The sequence below is a fragment of the Notothenia rossii genome (genome assembly GCF_949606895.1).
Source record: "Notothenia rossii genome assembly, chromosome: 8".
Classification (NCBI taxonomy): domain Eukaryota; kingdom Metazoa; phylum Chordata; class Actinopteri; order Perciformes; family Nototheniidae; genus Notothenia; species Notothenia rossii.
The window spans coordinates 26,533,591-26,549,052 of record NC_136906.1 but is presented as its reverse complement, the minus strand read 5'-3'; the positions used below and the strand labels follow the sequence as shown (position 1 = coordinate 26,549,052).

The 15,462-nt window shown below is 37.9% G+C and overlaps 2 protein-coding genes across 9 annotated transcripts in view; one reads left to right on the top strand and one right to left on the bottom strand.

Moving 5' to 3' along the window:
• The window catches only part of gas7a (growth arrest-specific 7a), a 46,113-nt gene extending 41,898 nt beyond the window's left edge, over positions 1-4,215 (top strand). For all 6 annotated transcript variants that reach the window (XM_079644172.1, XM_079644171.1, XM_079644170.1 and 3 more), the window contains one exon: positions 819-4,215. In XM_079644172.1, coding sequence (XP_079500298.1) covers positions 819-932 — 114 coding nt within the window. In that variant the 3' untranslated portion in view covers positions 933-4,215. The remainder of the gene's footprint in view (positions 1-818) is intronic.
• A 1,301-nt stretch (positions 4,216-5,516) lies between these two features.
• rcvrna (recoverin a) lies at positions 5,517-11,740 on the bottom strand. 3 transcript variants are annotated; one of them, XM_079644184.1, is made up of 5 exons: positions 11,582-11,656; positions 11,425-11,497; positions 8,130-8,511; positions 7,484-7,595; positions 5,517-7,383 (listed from the first exon to the last, which is right to left on the bottom strand). In XM_079644184.1, exons 3-5 carry the CDS (start codon positions 8,508-8,510, stop codon positions 7,265-7,267), a joined length of 612 nt encoding a protein of 203 aa, XP_079500310.1. In that variant the 5' UTR covers position 8,511; positions 11,425-11,497; positions 11,582-11,656; the 3' UTR covers positions 5,517-7,264. The 3 variants fall into 3 exon arrangements, with proteins under 3 accessions (XP_079500310.1, XP_079500308.1, XP_079500309.1); XM_079644182.1 differs by lacking the exon at positions 11,425-11,497 and having other exon boundaries at positions 8,130-8,522; positions 11,582-11,740; XM_079644183.1 differs by lacking the exon at positions 11,425-11,497 and having other exon boundaries at positions 11,582-11,719.
• Positions 11,741-15,462: the final 3,722 nt, after the last annotated feature.

Sequence of the window (15,462 nt, the reverse complement as noted above, 5' to 3'; positions counted from 1 at the left end):
AATCAGTCACCGAAGTCCCCATCCTCCCTCACTATTGTTCTGTGAATTCCCCCAGGAGAGATGAATAAGCATGTCTACTTCTTCTTTATCTTCTTCTTCTTTCCACCTTTTCTTCTTTCGTTTGCTATGCTAAGCTCGCTGCTGCATTAGCCTTATATTTAATGTGCAGATATCATAATTGTATCCAGTGGTGGAAAATAACAAATGATCAAATAATGAATGTCACAAGAAATGTAATGATGTGGACCTGAGGCATCCACAAAATAATTTTTTGACACCTAAACACAATGCTTACCTTGCTGTCAGACAGCCCTTCCTAACAGCAAACCACTGTCTATGCTCTCTTCAAAGCCACCAGACTCCATTAACAAAAACAGTGATTTAACCTCATCACAGAGACCCTTTGTATATTTTGAGACTAAAACTTGATTATTGTGACACATTAAATGTTCGCATTTTTACCCACAATAAATACTAATGGGAAGCTACAAAAAGATGAAGAATGTTATCGCATCAAAATGCTTTTTAAACCTCTAAAAGCTTTTCCCCACATGACATTAAAAGACTTTATCCTGATGAAGTTTCTATACATATATTGTCTAAATAAAGAGCTGTCTGATGAGATAAAATTGTTGTTACTTGCTATGAGTACCGGTATTTCCGAAATAAAAATATTCCTTTAAAAACATACCTGATTTTATTCCAAGTAGTTGTTGAAAGCTCTGGCTCTGATCCAAAGTGTTGGATGAACAAACTCAAGTATTCACATGAGGTGATGACACTAAATGCTGCTGTTTTATGGGCTCATGTCTCTGCAGACGGTGGAGCCGGTGGACAAGCTGCTGCAGAACGTGGACCCCGGCAGAGACAGAGAGCTGTGGGTGAAGGAGAACAACACAGGAGAAGTCCGACCCGTGGATATGGACATATAAACCATCCTGAGCTTCAGTATTTTAACACTTCTGATAACACTGATCCAGGGACAGTGCATGTGCAGACTACTGAGGTCTGCTCATCCTCTCTGTGACGAGAATAACAGGAGGAAGGTTTATCGCAGGCAGGTAACGCCACTGGGTCAAAGTGCCGGCATGTTCCTTCTAAATTGTAACCCTCTCATAATCAACATTAGCTTATTGAATGCCATTTAACATATTCTGCTGTTTACCTGTTGTTAAGTGGATACTATAAAAAAAAAATGATATGTATTTTAAATTGTTCAGTTTAGCTTCAATCTATATTTTTCACAGTTCGAGTAAACCAAACTTTAAAAAAAAAAAGTCTGATTATCGATATTAACTTTATTTTAGATACGGATTTTGAAGCACATTGAGATCTTGGACTGAATATGATATATTTTCATATTTTGCTGGTTCATTTTGGTGGAAATGCATGTTTGGAATATCTTGCTTTTTCTGTATATGGAGAGCTGCACAATTTGTTGAACCATGATGGTAGTTTTTTGGTATAGTTCATTGAATTAACGCAAGGTATTCTGCATCTTGTACATTTAGGAGCTTTCTCCCACACAAAAAAACAAGACTTTTACGTGTACAGCGTTAATATCCAGTAACCTCAACTGTTTTAAGAATAAAACTCCACACACATACATTATTTAGGAATGTGGTTTGGATTATGCTTTAATTTTAAAACACAGATTTAGGCCAGGGTCTATTATGGATCAGTCCGGAGGAAAAAGGTGGTCCAAGTTACACTGAAACACCTTTTAGTGCCTAACGGTTATATACCTGCAATGTCCTTGACATATTGTACTGCATCAGTGTACATTTGTACATAAAGGTTAGATGTATTTTGCTGTCAGATGTTTAACAGGCCCAAATGAGCTTTGAGGCCAGTGAGGTGTTTGTACAATGTTGTTTGTTTTATTTTTGGTAAATGTACAGAGATTATCTATGATGGTGGTTGATGACAAATAGCAAAGATCAATTAAATAACCCCTCTGTAAAAAAAGACAGTGTGTTAAGGCCCTTGTAGGTAAACAAAAAATATTATTATTTTGCAGCTTGAATGGAGGGTATTTTCAGAGAAAAAAATCTGAATTTTAGAATTTAAATTGTCTGGCAGCAACTTGGATATGAGATCATAAAGTTACTTTTATCTGATTATATATAATCTTATAATATATATATTCTTCTTATTCTTGTTATAACCTTATTATCTCAGAGAATTATTCAATTGTATTTCTCTCATATCTCAAAAACATAATACATTTATAAGCAATATGAGATTTTATTTCACACATTTACGGGAATACCTTTTAAATGTTTTCTCGCAAAAGTATCATTTATTAATGTTAGAGAAAACATGTTCTCCTACATTTTCGGGTTTTACTCCAAAATGTAAAACATATATCTCAGAAAATATCCAGGTTGTTTCTTGTTGGTGTTCAATTTAAATGTATATATTGATTTTGTCTGTGAATATAACCCTCCTCCAAGTCACTGTTAAACTATTTGTTAACCTACAATAGACCTAATACACTTTCAGTCAATAGAGGAAACAGGTTAGTGGATTTGTGATACAGATTATCCTAAATGAAAACCCATTTAATCAGAGACTGCATGAACAGTATGTGTCTGTGTTTACATGTGTGTCTGTCTTCGTCTCTAGATTGTTGTTGTCTATCTGCTCTGAATTTATTTGGATAATTATTTTAATATCTCAAAAGCATGGAGCTATTCAAATTAAGATGCAAGTCCTAATTCTAATCCAGCTGCCAGGCACAATAAAAATATATGCTATTAAAAAAATGAATATATATAAATGCTTACCTGCCTTATCACCATCACCATTATGAATGCCTTAGTGCAGTGGTTGCCAAAGTGTGGGGCGCAGAGGCATGGGGGGGGGGGGGGGGGGTACCAGGAGGAAAAATGGTTGTAAAAAAAAAAAGAAAAAATAATAATTTGAAAAATTATTGACTCAAAAATAATATGATACAGTACTATTACGTCTGGGTCTCTGTGTTTCATTAAAGCTCGGCTCTGTGTATGTGTGAAACGAGACATTTTGTGTGCGTGCGCGAGCGAGAGAGAGAGAGCGCACCGGTACCGGAGATCGTTGTTGTTAGCTTCTGGTGCTAGCGAGCTACGCTAACGGATATAAGGAGTGTTTTCAACAACAAAGTGGAGGAGAGTCCTCTCCTGTCAGACTGAGAGACTCAGTGAGCTAAAGGACTCTCTCAGTGTTATCTCATTGGGTCTCAAATGTTTTGGTCACCATTAATGTAAACAATTATTTCCGAGGCACACGTTTATATGATCATTATAGTTATAAAAAAATAAGAGAATAAATGAAAGACAGGTATGAAATACTATGACAGTAAAAAAAGAATAAAGTTTAAAAGGGTGATTTGTAAAATATTCATAAAGAAAAAGTACATTTGTTTACAGTTCTGTTTCATATGGGTGTTGAGAGAGGTATCCATAGATCTCTTCATTTTGCTTTCAAAGTGCACCAGATTGATGCATTTAACTTCAATATTTAAAAATAAATCTTCCCAGGGGAGCTTGCCCCCGGACCCCCCTATGTGAGGTCCACACACCACCTATAAAAATAGCACTTTACCCCTGCTTACACCTATGCAAGCTGATTATCGAGCCTTCATTGTAACAGTTGCGGGTACATGCGTGGGGATTGTTGCAGTAGAAAATTCCATTGTAGCGACCGGTACATTAATGGGAAACCCTAAATGTTTGAGCACCCTCTATGAAACAAGCATCCCACAGCACCCCCAAAATAAATATCTGGCGCCGCCATTGAGCCTGACTTGTGTTGGGGGGGCCCGACTTTTTTTTTTCTCCAAAAGGGGGGCCTGACAGAAAAAGTTTGGGAACCACTGCCTTAGTGCATTCATTTTTTTTTCCATAAATGAAGGAAAGTCATGGTTACTTTGTCTTAAACCCAAAAGGCTTCATGCGCAGGTTTAAATAGCACATCTATTGTAGAGGTTTTATCAGTGTGTGTCAATGTTGTACACTAAGTGTAACAAGTTATTATGTTCCAATTAAATGTTCAACAGTTTCATGATGACGTAACGGTTGAGTTTACTGCCTCTGTGTGATTAACATTTCCATAACGTGCATTCAAATCCGATGTTCCTGTTGATTTATGAATGTTTGATCATAGGTGACCTCTGTCCAGACGGTGTACTGTGGAATGCATTGTCCAAAATAAATCCCCTCTTCGAAAATGTAATATCACGGTGTGTTATTATGTAAATGTCATTTGAGGTAGAATCATTTTTCATGGTTTCATCAGTTGTGCCTTTTGACCTTAAGGTCAGCTCACCAAATGCCGTTGGATCCAATCCAGTAAAGATTGGAAGGGAGAGTAAGACAGGTGGATGACAACGGTGAAGTTTGCATTCTGCCAGGTATTAACCAAAGCCAATACAGGCTTTGGAACAAGATGATGCAAAGCTAGGCTTCTCTTATGCAAACCACTGTATTCCTGATGAAAATGATCTACTTTATGCACTCAAATTGTATACTAAAATTATTTGAATGCAACTTTTTTTAAACTAGGAACTATAGAAAATGTGTCTCTAAGCAGTAACCTCGATGAAGCCTACGCGGAAGGGCCAAAAACTGCAGTCGACTTTTAAAAGTCGACCTGCAGGTCACCCTTGAAAAAGAGATCTTTTGATCTCAAGGGGCTTTCACCTGGTTAAATAAAGGCTACAAACAAAAGGTAAAATAATGTCCCTATTCTGTAAGTAGGGTGAATTGTAAAATTACTCATCCGTTTTGATTGAATGAAGGCTTACAAATGTGGCTTCACAATAGCATAGACACATTGGGTGACAGGTGGGTGTTCTTCATATAGCATCACATATATTACATCCATATTTTACATGCTATGGGTGTCCTTAACAGGACCACATTTCTAAAAGAAATATGTATGACAAATATGTTTTTGTCCTATTCTGTTGTTATTAATTACACACTTTTGTTGATTTAATTTCTGATGCAGACTACATGCATGATAGCCTGACCCAGCTGTTGTACTGTAAGTACAGTAGATACGAGAAAGTACTGTAGCTACAACGAAGCTTACTAAAATATATACATGTGTCAATATATGTGTTTGTCATCATAATATGACACCTTTTATTATTAGGTGGCGGGGTGAAAGCAAGATTTTAAGACTAATCTTTAGTTTTATACTTTTGCAAGCTCGACAAGTCGGATGTACTACGACAATCCTCTCTCCGTGAACCAATATGCGTCACCAACACCAGTAGGTGTTACTGGGTTCTATATCACTTTGTTCTTCCAGAACAGGGGAAGATGTTTTTAAAAGAGGTGAAATAGCTGCAGCTATCTGAAAGGAGATTTAAAAGCAAGCATCAAGTTCTACAAGGTGTTCGTGAATGTCTCCCGACTTTTAACTTGATTAACATTATATGTTTATAATTAAGGACTCTAAAAAAATACATACATTATCCTCCCACTTTCTGTCCCCTGCCCCGAATACTTTACACACAGTCCCTTAAAAGTCAGTTTTTCAAATGTTTATTCAACAGTGACATGCATTCAACCGTTTGTGGGCTTCAGATACACACAAAGCATTAGAAAACTCCACTTTAAGTAAAAAATATGCTACAAAAATTACACGAAACATAAACTACGTAATAAAAGATAGCAGAGGAATTGTTATTCTATTCTTGTTATTCATGATAATCCATCTATCTGATAGGCCAATTTTTATAAAAGCTGTTCTCATAGCACATTCCAGGATGAACGTAATCCGCATCAGAATATATTGTCTAATCTCTTTCACTGAGATATCCATTTTCTTTACATATGTATACTAAAGTAAAATGATAACCAGCGATGTATTCTTCACCCACATTACACACTTAAAGTAAGGAGGTTGTTAGTCTCAACTGACCTTCAGCTCCTAATAGGATTGGCTGACACCGGCAGATTGTTAACCTGAGCCTAATTCCTCTCATAAGGAGCTCTTGCCCTGGCTTTTCTTGCCATCAAACTAATGAATGAATCCAAGCTCTGTTACACTGCCAGACATGAGAGAGTAAATTGGCTGGCATGGAGGTCAACTCAGGATATACAGAGGCCCATACCTTACAGAGCAGCAACGGTGAAGTGAAAATGTAGTCAAAGTGGGAAACAGTTAGCCTAAAAGAGTTGTGAAATTGTATCCCTTTTATGCTGATTCCTGACAACTGTCATTGTCCAATTTCTAAGGCAAAGGGAAACCACAGAAGCCTACTTACATTTGTTATTTGATGTTTTTCTGCTTTTTATTTCACTTGTTTCTTTTTTTTGATGATAACTAACTCGTATTGAAATAAACAAGAATAAGATTTAACTAAAGTTGAGTTTAACCAGTAGTTTACCAACAGTAACTTCTAGCTTAGCTAATTAGCATTTAGCTTGACTAGTTTATTGGTGTTATTTTCTTCTCTCCATTAAATGCTTTTGTTTTAACTTTGCTTGCTTTTCAATTTTAGTAATACATTCATGTTTAATTTTACACAAAAGTGGTATTTTAAATGTAGCTTAACAACATGAAATCACATGTTTTCCACCAGTCAGAGGCTCTAGCTTCTTCTGACTGATGGAACGCATTGCTAGTCCGCTAGCTAGCAGTGGCATTTAGTCAAACTAGCTTGGTAACTGGTAAACCCGTTTACCCTACATTTCAGTTAAGATAAAGCTGGTGTATGAATGATGTGGTATAACAAACTCATCTACTAAAGTGCGTAAAGCAGGGAGTTGCGGGGGCGGCAGTTGCTGCTAAACTGCTAGCTAGCCATTTAGGCCTATTAAGTGTAATTTTCTTTAGTTCTTTTCATGACGTTGTCCCAAAAATGATAGAGTCAATGGTATGATCTTGTAATTGTAAGTTACTGCATTTTGGCTTTGTGAGAGACAGTGTATCAATATTAGTGAGTGCATGTTTATCACAAATCCACAGTTTTAACTGCACAAAGTTTAGAAACCCATGGCATAAATGGCCATTTCAACAGGTGTTTAGCTTCTGTTGTTTGGTATTAAATACAATTATTTAATTTCTTCCTGGTTCAAAATATGAAATGCAACACTACCAGGCTGGTAAAGACCAAATAAATTAATGAAATAATAAAAACTAAAACAGTGAGAGACGCAGAGGGAGAGACAGTGAGTAACAGAAGCAGGCAAGCATTCATATCATGTTAAATGTAAACAGAAAAAGAAAAAACTTAAAATCACATGAGGGCGCTTTAAACAATTATATATTATTGCTTTTTCTCCGCCAGCTTGTCTTTAATCTTCTGAGGCTCATCATATTGTATCAATCGCAGGATATCTTTGTTGTCCATCACACCGTGAATGAATTCTCCTTCTGAGATTTTATCTGGAAAAAGACGAAAAACAGTACAAATAGAACCGCAGCAAAGCGTGGATGTGTTTCATTGTATAACAAAAAATGTTAAAGGAAGCTAAAGAATTGTTACCATTTTCTTTCTTCCCAAAGAATTGCCAGATCTTGTCCGCCCTCTTTTCTGGTGAGTCTTCATCCTCGGGGAGGACCTTCTGGTCTTCAGCAGGAATCATGTTGAATATTGACTGCATGAGAGTCATTCAATTACAAGTTTTTAATCGTGCATGCTCAATTTCATCACCAAATAATATTTTTAACCTGTGTTCTTTAGAATGGATTAGTGCTGAAATATTTTGAAAATCAATAATTCATCAAACATTTGCTTGTTTCAGCTTTTCAAATATGACGTCCTACTGCTTGTCTTTGCTTTATGTAACTGTGAATTTATTATTTTGTTATTTTTTGGCTGTTGGTCTTTATTCAACAGCAAATTTAAAAAGTATGGCAATTAAACAATTACACTAAAATAAGGATTTAAAACTAAGAAACCAAGTCCTCAACATTATGGATTCATCAAGAGATTAAAGGTGTTAATGGCAATACATAGGGTGATAAATGATCTGCCAACAGAAAACAAATATACCAATATATAATCTTTTCAACAACATTTATGCGTGAAAGATGTAGCTGGCTTTTGAAAATAGACTCAGGGATAAAATAAAATGTACTTCAAAACAATTTTGTTACACCATCACAATGAAAGAAGAAGGTATATATACCCTAACAATCTCCAGGATTTCACTTTTGTTGATGTTTCCGTTCCCGTCGACGTCGTACAGAGCAAAGGCCCATTCCAGCTTCTGCAGCGTCTTCCCCCCTGATGTGAGATGCAGAGCAACAATGTACTCTTTAAAGTCCAAAGTGCCGTCTGCGTTGGTGTCGAAACTCCTGAAAACGTGCTGTGCGTATTTCGATGGGTCTGCATTGGGGAAGAAGCTGGCGTAGATGCCTTCAAACTGCTGCTTGCTGATCTTCCCGCCGGGGCACTCCTTCAGGAAGGTCTGGTACCAGGTGCAGAGCTCGGTCTCTGAGTATTTAGTGTTGGATTTCAGTTCCTCCAGGAGCTCTTTTGACAACGCGCTGCTCTTAGTATTCCCCATCCTGCAAACAGACTTCACAAATGTATTATTGTCCTCCTGTGTTTTGGGTCAAAACCTCTCAGCATTTATTTGGAATCACTCTGCCTCATACAGTGTTCACCCTAGCAGCCCTCTCAAGGTGCCAAATAGGCTTATGGTTATCACTAGTAAATCCTGACAGCTGTCTTGAAGATTAAAGGGATAACCAATCACACTATGCCACCTATTTGAAGGAGGTATAAGCAAAGGATTAAACACAACAGGTAACAAACACTTTAGGGGTCAACATCTGGGAGGCCTATTATGCCTTTTGCAGCAATTTTGCTGAAACTGCAAGCCCCTCATCCTTAAGCTTAATGACATTTTGTGAGAAAATCAATGAGTCATTTCCGAGGACAACTGTATGTAAGTAAATAATTTAATGATGATGACAACTACGTGAGTAACTTTAAGTATTTGTTGTTTGAACGTAAAAGTTAAACTATAGTGGAGTGCCATAACCTTAGGAAGAATAAATAAATCATGGGTCTTGATCTAAATAGATATCATGGCAGAGGCATTAAAAGGCAGATGAATCGGCTGGACTTGGGGGGTCCGGGGGGGCTATGTTGAATCCCTGCGTTGTGTGCGATGCTCCACCACAATGAATGTGAGGAGATTATCTGTGTTCCCATTGTATTAATCTCAGGTCAGATTACAAAACCATCTGCTGCAGTGGTGCCAAAACCCCCCAAAAAGTGAAGGCAATTAATTCATTGGGATTAATGGAATGTGCTGATGATGTTGGTAATCCTTTTAGAGATAAAAAACACAATTGATGTATTGAATGTCCCACGAATCCTAAAATGACTGAAAGTGCATGCATGCATGCTGAGCAGGATAATGCCATTCCCTTTTGTCACCTCCCTTTTTACCACCTTTAAGATATGTGTAATAGATTGTTTTCGTAACATTGACAGTATTTTAACTGTTACCTTTGACCTTTATTAATGTAGTTTAATTGTAGGATGTTTGGAAAGGATGAGAAGGTATTCTATCTGCGCTTGTTCGTTTTGGAGACGTGTGATCTGTTAAACTGTGATCGACTAGATGGCCTTGATCTGGGAGACGGAGATCGATCGGGGGGGGGTGGGGGGGTACACTGTGGACCTCTGTGTCGCCTGTCAGCTCAACATGATGCCGTTTAAACAATATAATTAGACCATCCAGAGAAACGCGGGCAAAAGTCCTTGATTATGTGGGATAAAATCTTTGATTATGCGATTAAACATGCAGGGTTTTTATGTGATTTTATGCGGTGAAATGGCGGGAAGTTGCGAAATATGCGGAAAGTTGCGGAACATAATAGATTTTTTTTTTTATATTGGGCTGTCTTATTTATTCTCTCTCACACACAAAACCTGCCACTAACGTTAAACCCCTTTCCTATTCAATTAAACACATTCAATGTTTATTTATTGTAAAAGCATTTGGGCTATTTTAATCACACTCTCTCTCTCACACCAACCCTGTCTCCTAAAAATTATGTTCCCACAGAACTAAATTGCATTCTCAATTACGTTTAGCTAAAAACGTATTTTCTCACACGTTACGTTCGTTATGAACGATCTCAAATACGTTTATTTTCTACATATCTTTTCCATTTATTGTCTTGCTTGTAATAATGATAATAGTCATTTATAAATATCATTTTAGAACACACATTTGAAATCAGTAGGCGATCTGTAATTTCGCCAGCTGTTACTCTCATGAGCGAGGCAGAAAATAATAGTTTTAACATGTCAAAAAGCTGCTGTGTCGTTTATTGCACCTCAAACATTAAAACAAATCCAGAGTTACGTGTTTCTGTATGCTACTTCCTCTAAGAAGAAAGGACAGTAACAGAAAATCTCTGTGGCTTCCGGCTTGATCGCCGTTCAAATGACAGCGTTGGTTTCCCCAAAAGTGGGCGGGGCTGTAAAGTGACGTAGATTTTACTCTCATCTATTATTCAAAACCATTCTATTTATTCTAACGTAAATTACATGCCAGTGTTTTACCTTTTTATTTATTTGTTTTTATTTTAAATTGTATAATGTCTGACTTTTTTTCCCGTCTGTGAGGAGAAGAAGTGGGGCTCAGAGCCTCAAAATACTGAAATCTGTATTTTTGAAAATCTTTGTTTCCTTCTAATTTGTTATTCTTTTCTAAATAACACACGGTTATTTACTCAACAATAACACACAATTATCCTTGTTTTTATTTATTCGTTTAATTTTATAATCTTGGGCTTTTTAGCATGCTTTTTAGCCGTAAATAAAGTCACCGGAAACAGACGTAGGCCTATAAGGGACATTTCGAGCGATATACACCACAAACCATGCCACAAACCCACTGAACAGATTACCAAAGATCCTCAGCTTGGAGCTCGTTGATTGGATGTTTTAGCCGCAATGCATGTTGGGATATGATGTTAATGCGATATGATATTTGAAAACATTTAAAAAAAATAAAACAATACTTTATTCCGAGTGTGCTTGCTTTTCTCTTTGGAAGTCATCACATAACGGCATTGTAATACACGGTTTGGCTGCATTAAATATTACACATCTGCCGTAGTTCTTTGTTTATAGAGTGGCGAAGTCACGCCCACTTACTTCCGCATCATGGGACCTTATTCAGAAAAAATAATACATTGAAGTCAATGGAGAGAGAAAACTTGTCTTTTGATCCCGTTTGAATTGTGCCATGAATTACACATATGTTGTTTGTCAATCTTTAAAAAAAAATTCCATGTCAAAAAATGTCAAAGTTTGTCTTAAAACTGTTGAAATATAAGACTATGAAAAATACGCAACTAGAAAGACTACAAATCCCAGAGTCGCGTAAGTGCTGTCATAACTGATGTATTCCCTCCAGATAGCTAAAAATACATTTACTTACTGTACTTACTTACTTTAACAAGATGCCTGTGTGCTTTGTACCAGGTTGTTATCATACCAGTAATAGTACCTCTTGTTCGTTTTCAACTAAAACAAAACACGAGAGTGTACCTTGTTAGCTAATGTTAGCTAGCTGACATTAACGTTACACATTACACTCGTGTTACTCACCGAAATCTTGTAAAGCCGGTCCCGCATGCTGGCTCTTACGGAACCGACTAACTCCCCTTTTTCGTATGTACAGCTCTCAACATGCCCAGACTTGTAGTGATTTTCACCTCTTTTAATACTTTTCGCCTCATTCTGAAAGAAAGAGGTGAAATGTACCACGTGACGGCATAGCCGCGGGAAGTAGGGGTGCTGGGGTGCTGCAGCACCCCCTGTTGGCGAGTGGTGTACATTTGAAAAACTGAGTGACCACCTAAATAACAATGATTAAACTACATAAAATAGTTATGATTTTACTTAAAATAAAATGTGCTGTATAAAGTAGCATAATAGTCATAGTACATATTTGCATCAGTCAGGTGGCTTGAATTTATTTTCCAAATAAATAAAATCCGAGTCATCTAGGTCGTAGGTCGCGGGAGAGTGACGTAATTGACGTGACACACACACTGCAGAGTGACAACTTTCTAGAATGGCGCAAAAAAGGATTTTGGATTTTTTTTCTCCAACAAACAACCCAATAAAAAGAGTGGACCACCAGCTACTCCTCAGCCCACCACCTCTACAATTAGAGTAACATGACACAGAAGAGACTGACACATCTGACTTTGATGCATGTCCATAGTAACATTTTGGACAATGTGGATGTATCTGCTCTAATGAGGGTCTTCATTAGTGCCACCCAAGGCTACATTTGGAGTTTTGTGAAGCCCCAACACAAGGTAAGACGCTATTTTTCCTTTAATGCTGCTGCCACTGTGCAGTGTCTTACCTTGTCAATCAGTTAAAATTGAATTCATAGTTTTATTAATATTGTAAATAGTATTTTCGGACTATTTGTAATGTTATGTAGGTTTGTAAGGCCCATAGTTAGCATGTGGGCATGTGCAGCTGTTGCTAAGTGATGTAGGTCTATAATGGTTTATTAAGCCTAAGAGTTAAGGCGAGACACCCCAGGTAAATAGGGTAATTTTTTTTAACTTAAAGATATCAGCTAGAAATGTCTCCAGTTAATTACCTACAACAAGGCAATTGTTTCTTGTATTACAAGTTTTCTGAATATGCAAATGAGCCATTATCTCATAAAATTTGCGCATATTTTTAACACATTTCAGGAACCGAAATCTGAACTTTGGGTAAAGCCAGGTTAAACATTCTCGTTTCATTTTGTAGTCATATTATCATCCAAGGCTTTTTGCTGAAGGGATTTTGGATATCTCTTTTTATCACTCCATAAATCAGAAAATACTGTCAACAGCCCTAAAATATCAATTTTCGCCATGTTTCTAGGTATACAATCTTATATAATTCAGGCTATGAATGACATATGAACAAACCCTTCTTGCCTTCATAATATTGATAGGAATATAACTGGAAGGTTTGGTGTATGTAAGTGCAACTGAAGTGGACATTTCGGACTCAAGAGTAGGAGAAAAAACCCATTTTGAGAAAACGACCTTTAAAGATTGCAGTGTGGCGCTAACTAAACCCTCCTGTTCTTTGGATGACAGCTTGCGCCTCGACGCACTCCGTGAAGAATGTTAGAATGCTAACTTTTGCTGAATTTAGGAGAAATAAACAGACGGAAATAGACAAACTATAGTCAAATGAACACTTAAATGTGTATTTTGTACGTTTTCCTTCCAAAAGCCTGAAAGAAAACATGTTATGGAATCAAAATAGCACAACATCTCAAAATTGACCAGTGCATGAAAAACGATGTTTTTGCCTGCCGTGTCTCGCCTTTAACAAACAATTTATGCGGCTCGTATCACTGACAGCCGGGCACCGCCTTTTTTCTTCTTCTTTTAAGCGGTCCCCTCCTCACTTTTGGGGGGACTTCAGGTCCCCCCTGAGCAAAATGACTTCCCGCGGCTATGCGTGACGGCCATCTTGGTGTTGGTGACGTGTGCAAGACCAGAGTTGTAGTTCATTGAGCGCTTCACACAAAGAAATGTGTAACTTCACAGTTTTACGACACATTTTAATTTTTTTTACTTGCAAAATTATCTTTTAAATTGACAAACATCATATGTGTAATTCGTTGCACAATTCAAACGGGATCGAAAGATAATCTTTCTCTCCCCATTGACTTCAATACATTATTTTTCCGATATAAGGTCCCATGGAGGTCCACCGGAAGGGGAGGGACTTCACCACTCTATAGAGCCCTGATGAGAAGACTTCTGGACAAACTTGAAGAACTGCCGCCAAAACTGAATATGTGACGTGGATCATAAATATATCAACAATTAAACAATATCTTGCATTTCTTTTCACAAAATACATCTCCTTGCAGTATCAATAGTAATGCGGCTGACTTTTATATTTGATCCAATTAGTGGATAGGTTATATTTACACCATAACGGTGCACAGCTGATAGAAAAGGACTTGTAGTTTTTAAAGATATTACTGATTTTCTTTTAATATAAGAATGTAAATACTGAGTTGAGAGAATAGTCAGGGGATTTGGGTGATGGGAGAAACATCTATGGAATCACAATTTCAATAGCTAAATGACGGATATGCCTTTCTGTCTGTGATGTTTTACAAATCAGATATTAATGTGTAGAAGTAAAATATGAGAAATAGCATAGCAATATCCTGTAAAATTATGTAAAAACATGAATAAAACTACACATCTTCAGATGTTATATACTAATACAAAGTTATTATTAGGATGCTGTGTGTACCTTGTGTGCACGGACCACTATTGCGGTAAGCATGTTGTAACTTCCGGTTGTTGTTGTCATCTCCGGGTATCCCGTGTGCCTGTTCTGTTGCTGATAGCTTATTATCTTAACTTAATCGATCGTTTTAAAACTCTTGATCACGGCAACTGCCTGACGTTGTAATCACACGTTACTACAGCTTAAGCACTCACAAACTCTCCTTCTCTTAGCGACTGTAACTCCACAGTTGCCTACACTCTTTTCGGGTTTGCTAACGGTAGCTACTTTAGCTTGATAGCTAGCCATGGCTCTTTCCCCACCCTCAGGTGCTATTTCCTGCTCTAACTGTCTCATGTTTGGTTACTCCCCTACCTCCTTTACTGGTACCGATACATGTGTTAAATGTAGTATAGTTGTTAGGTTGGAGGCGGGAATCATAGCCATAGAAGCCCGGCTCCGCATCTTAGAAAAATAACTCAGCTACATTAAAGCCCATGTTAGCCGGTGCGGACCGGCAAAAGGTAGCTCCTCTTAGCCGTCCCCCGGCAACTCCCGAGCAGCAGGGAGAATGGGTGACTGTTCAGAAGGGGCATAACGCGAAACCCGCAGGTCCCCACCAACCCGTTCACGTATCTAACAGATATTCCCCACTCAGCGAGACACCCGCTGAGAAGCCAACTCTGGTTATTGGTAGCTCTATTATGAGACACGTGAATTTAGAGACCGAAGCGTCCACAGTCACATGCATTCTGGGGGCCAGAGCGGGCGACGTTGAGGCGCATCTTAGACTGCTGGCTAAAAATAAACGTAAATACAGTAGGATTGTTATTCACGTCGGTGGTAATGATGTTCGTTTACGCCAATCAGAATGCACCAAACTTAATGTGGCGTCGGTGTGTAGTTATGCTAAAACAATGTCGGACACCGTAATCTTCTCTGGTCCCCTCCCCAATCTGATCAATGATGACATGTATAGCCGCATGTCATCATTTCAGCGCTGGTTGTCTTGGTGGTGCCCAGCAAACAATGTGGGCTTCGTGAATAATTGGACAGCCTTCTGGGGAAAACCTGGTCTGATTAAGAGAGACGGCATTCATCCTACTTTGGAAGGTGCAAATCTCATTTCGGCAAACATTTCAGGGCTCTGTGGACTTAATCCATGACAAACTGGAGTTGAGACCAGGAGGCAGAGTCGCAGTCTTACACGCTTC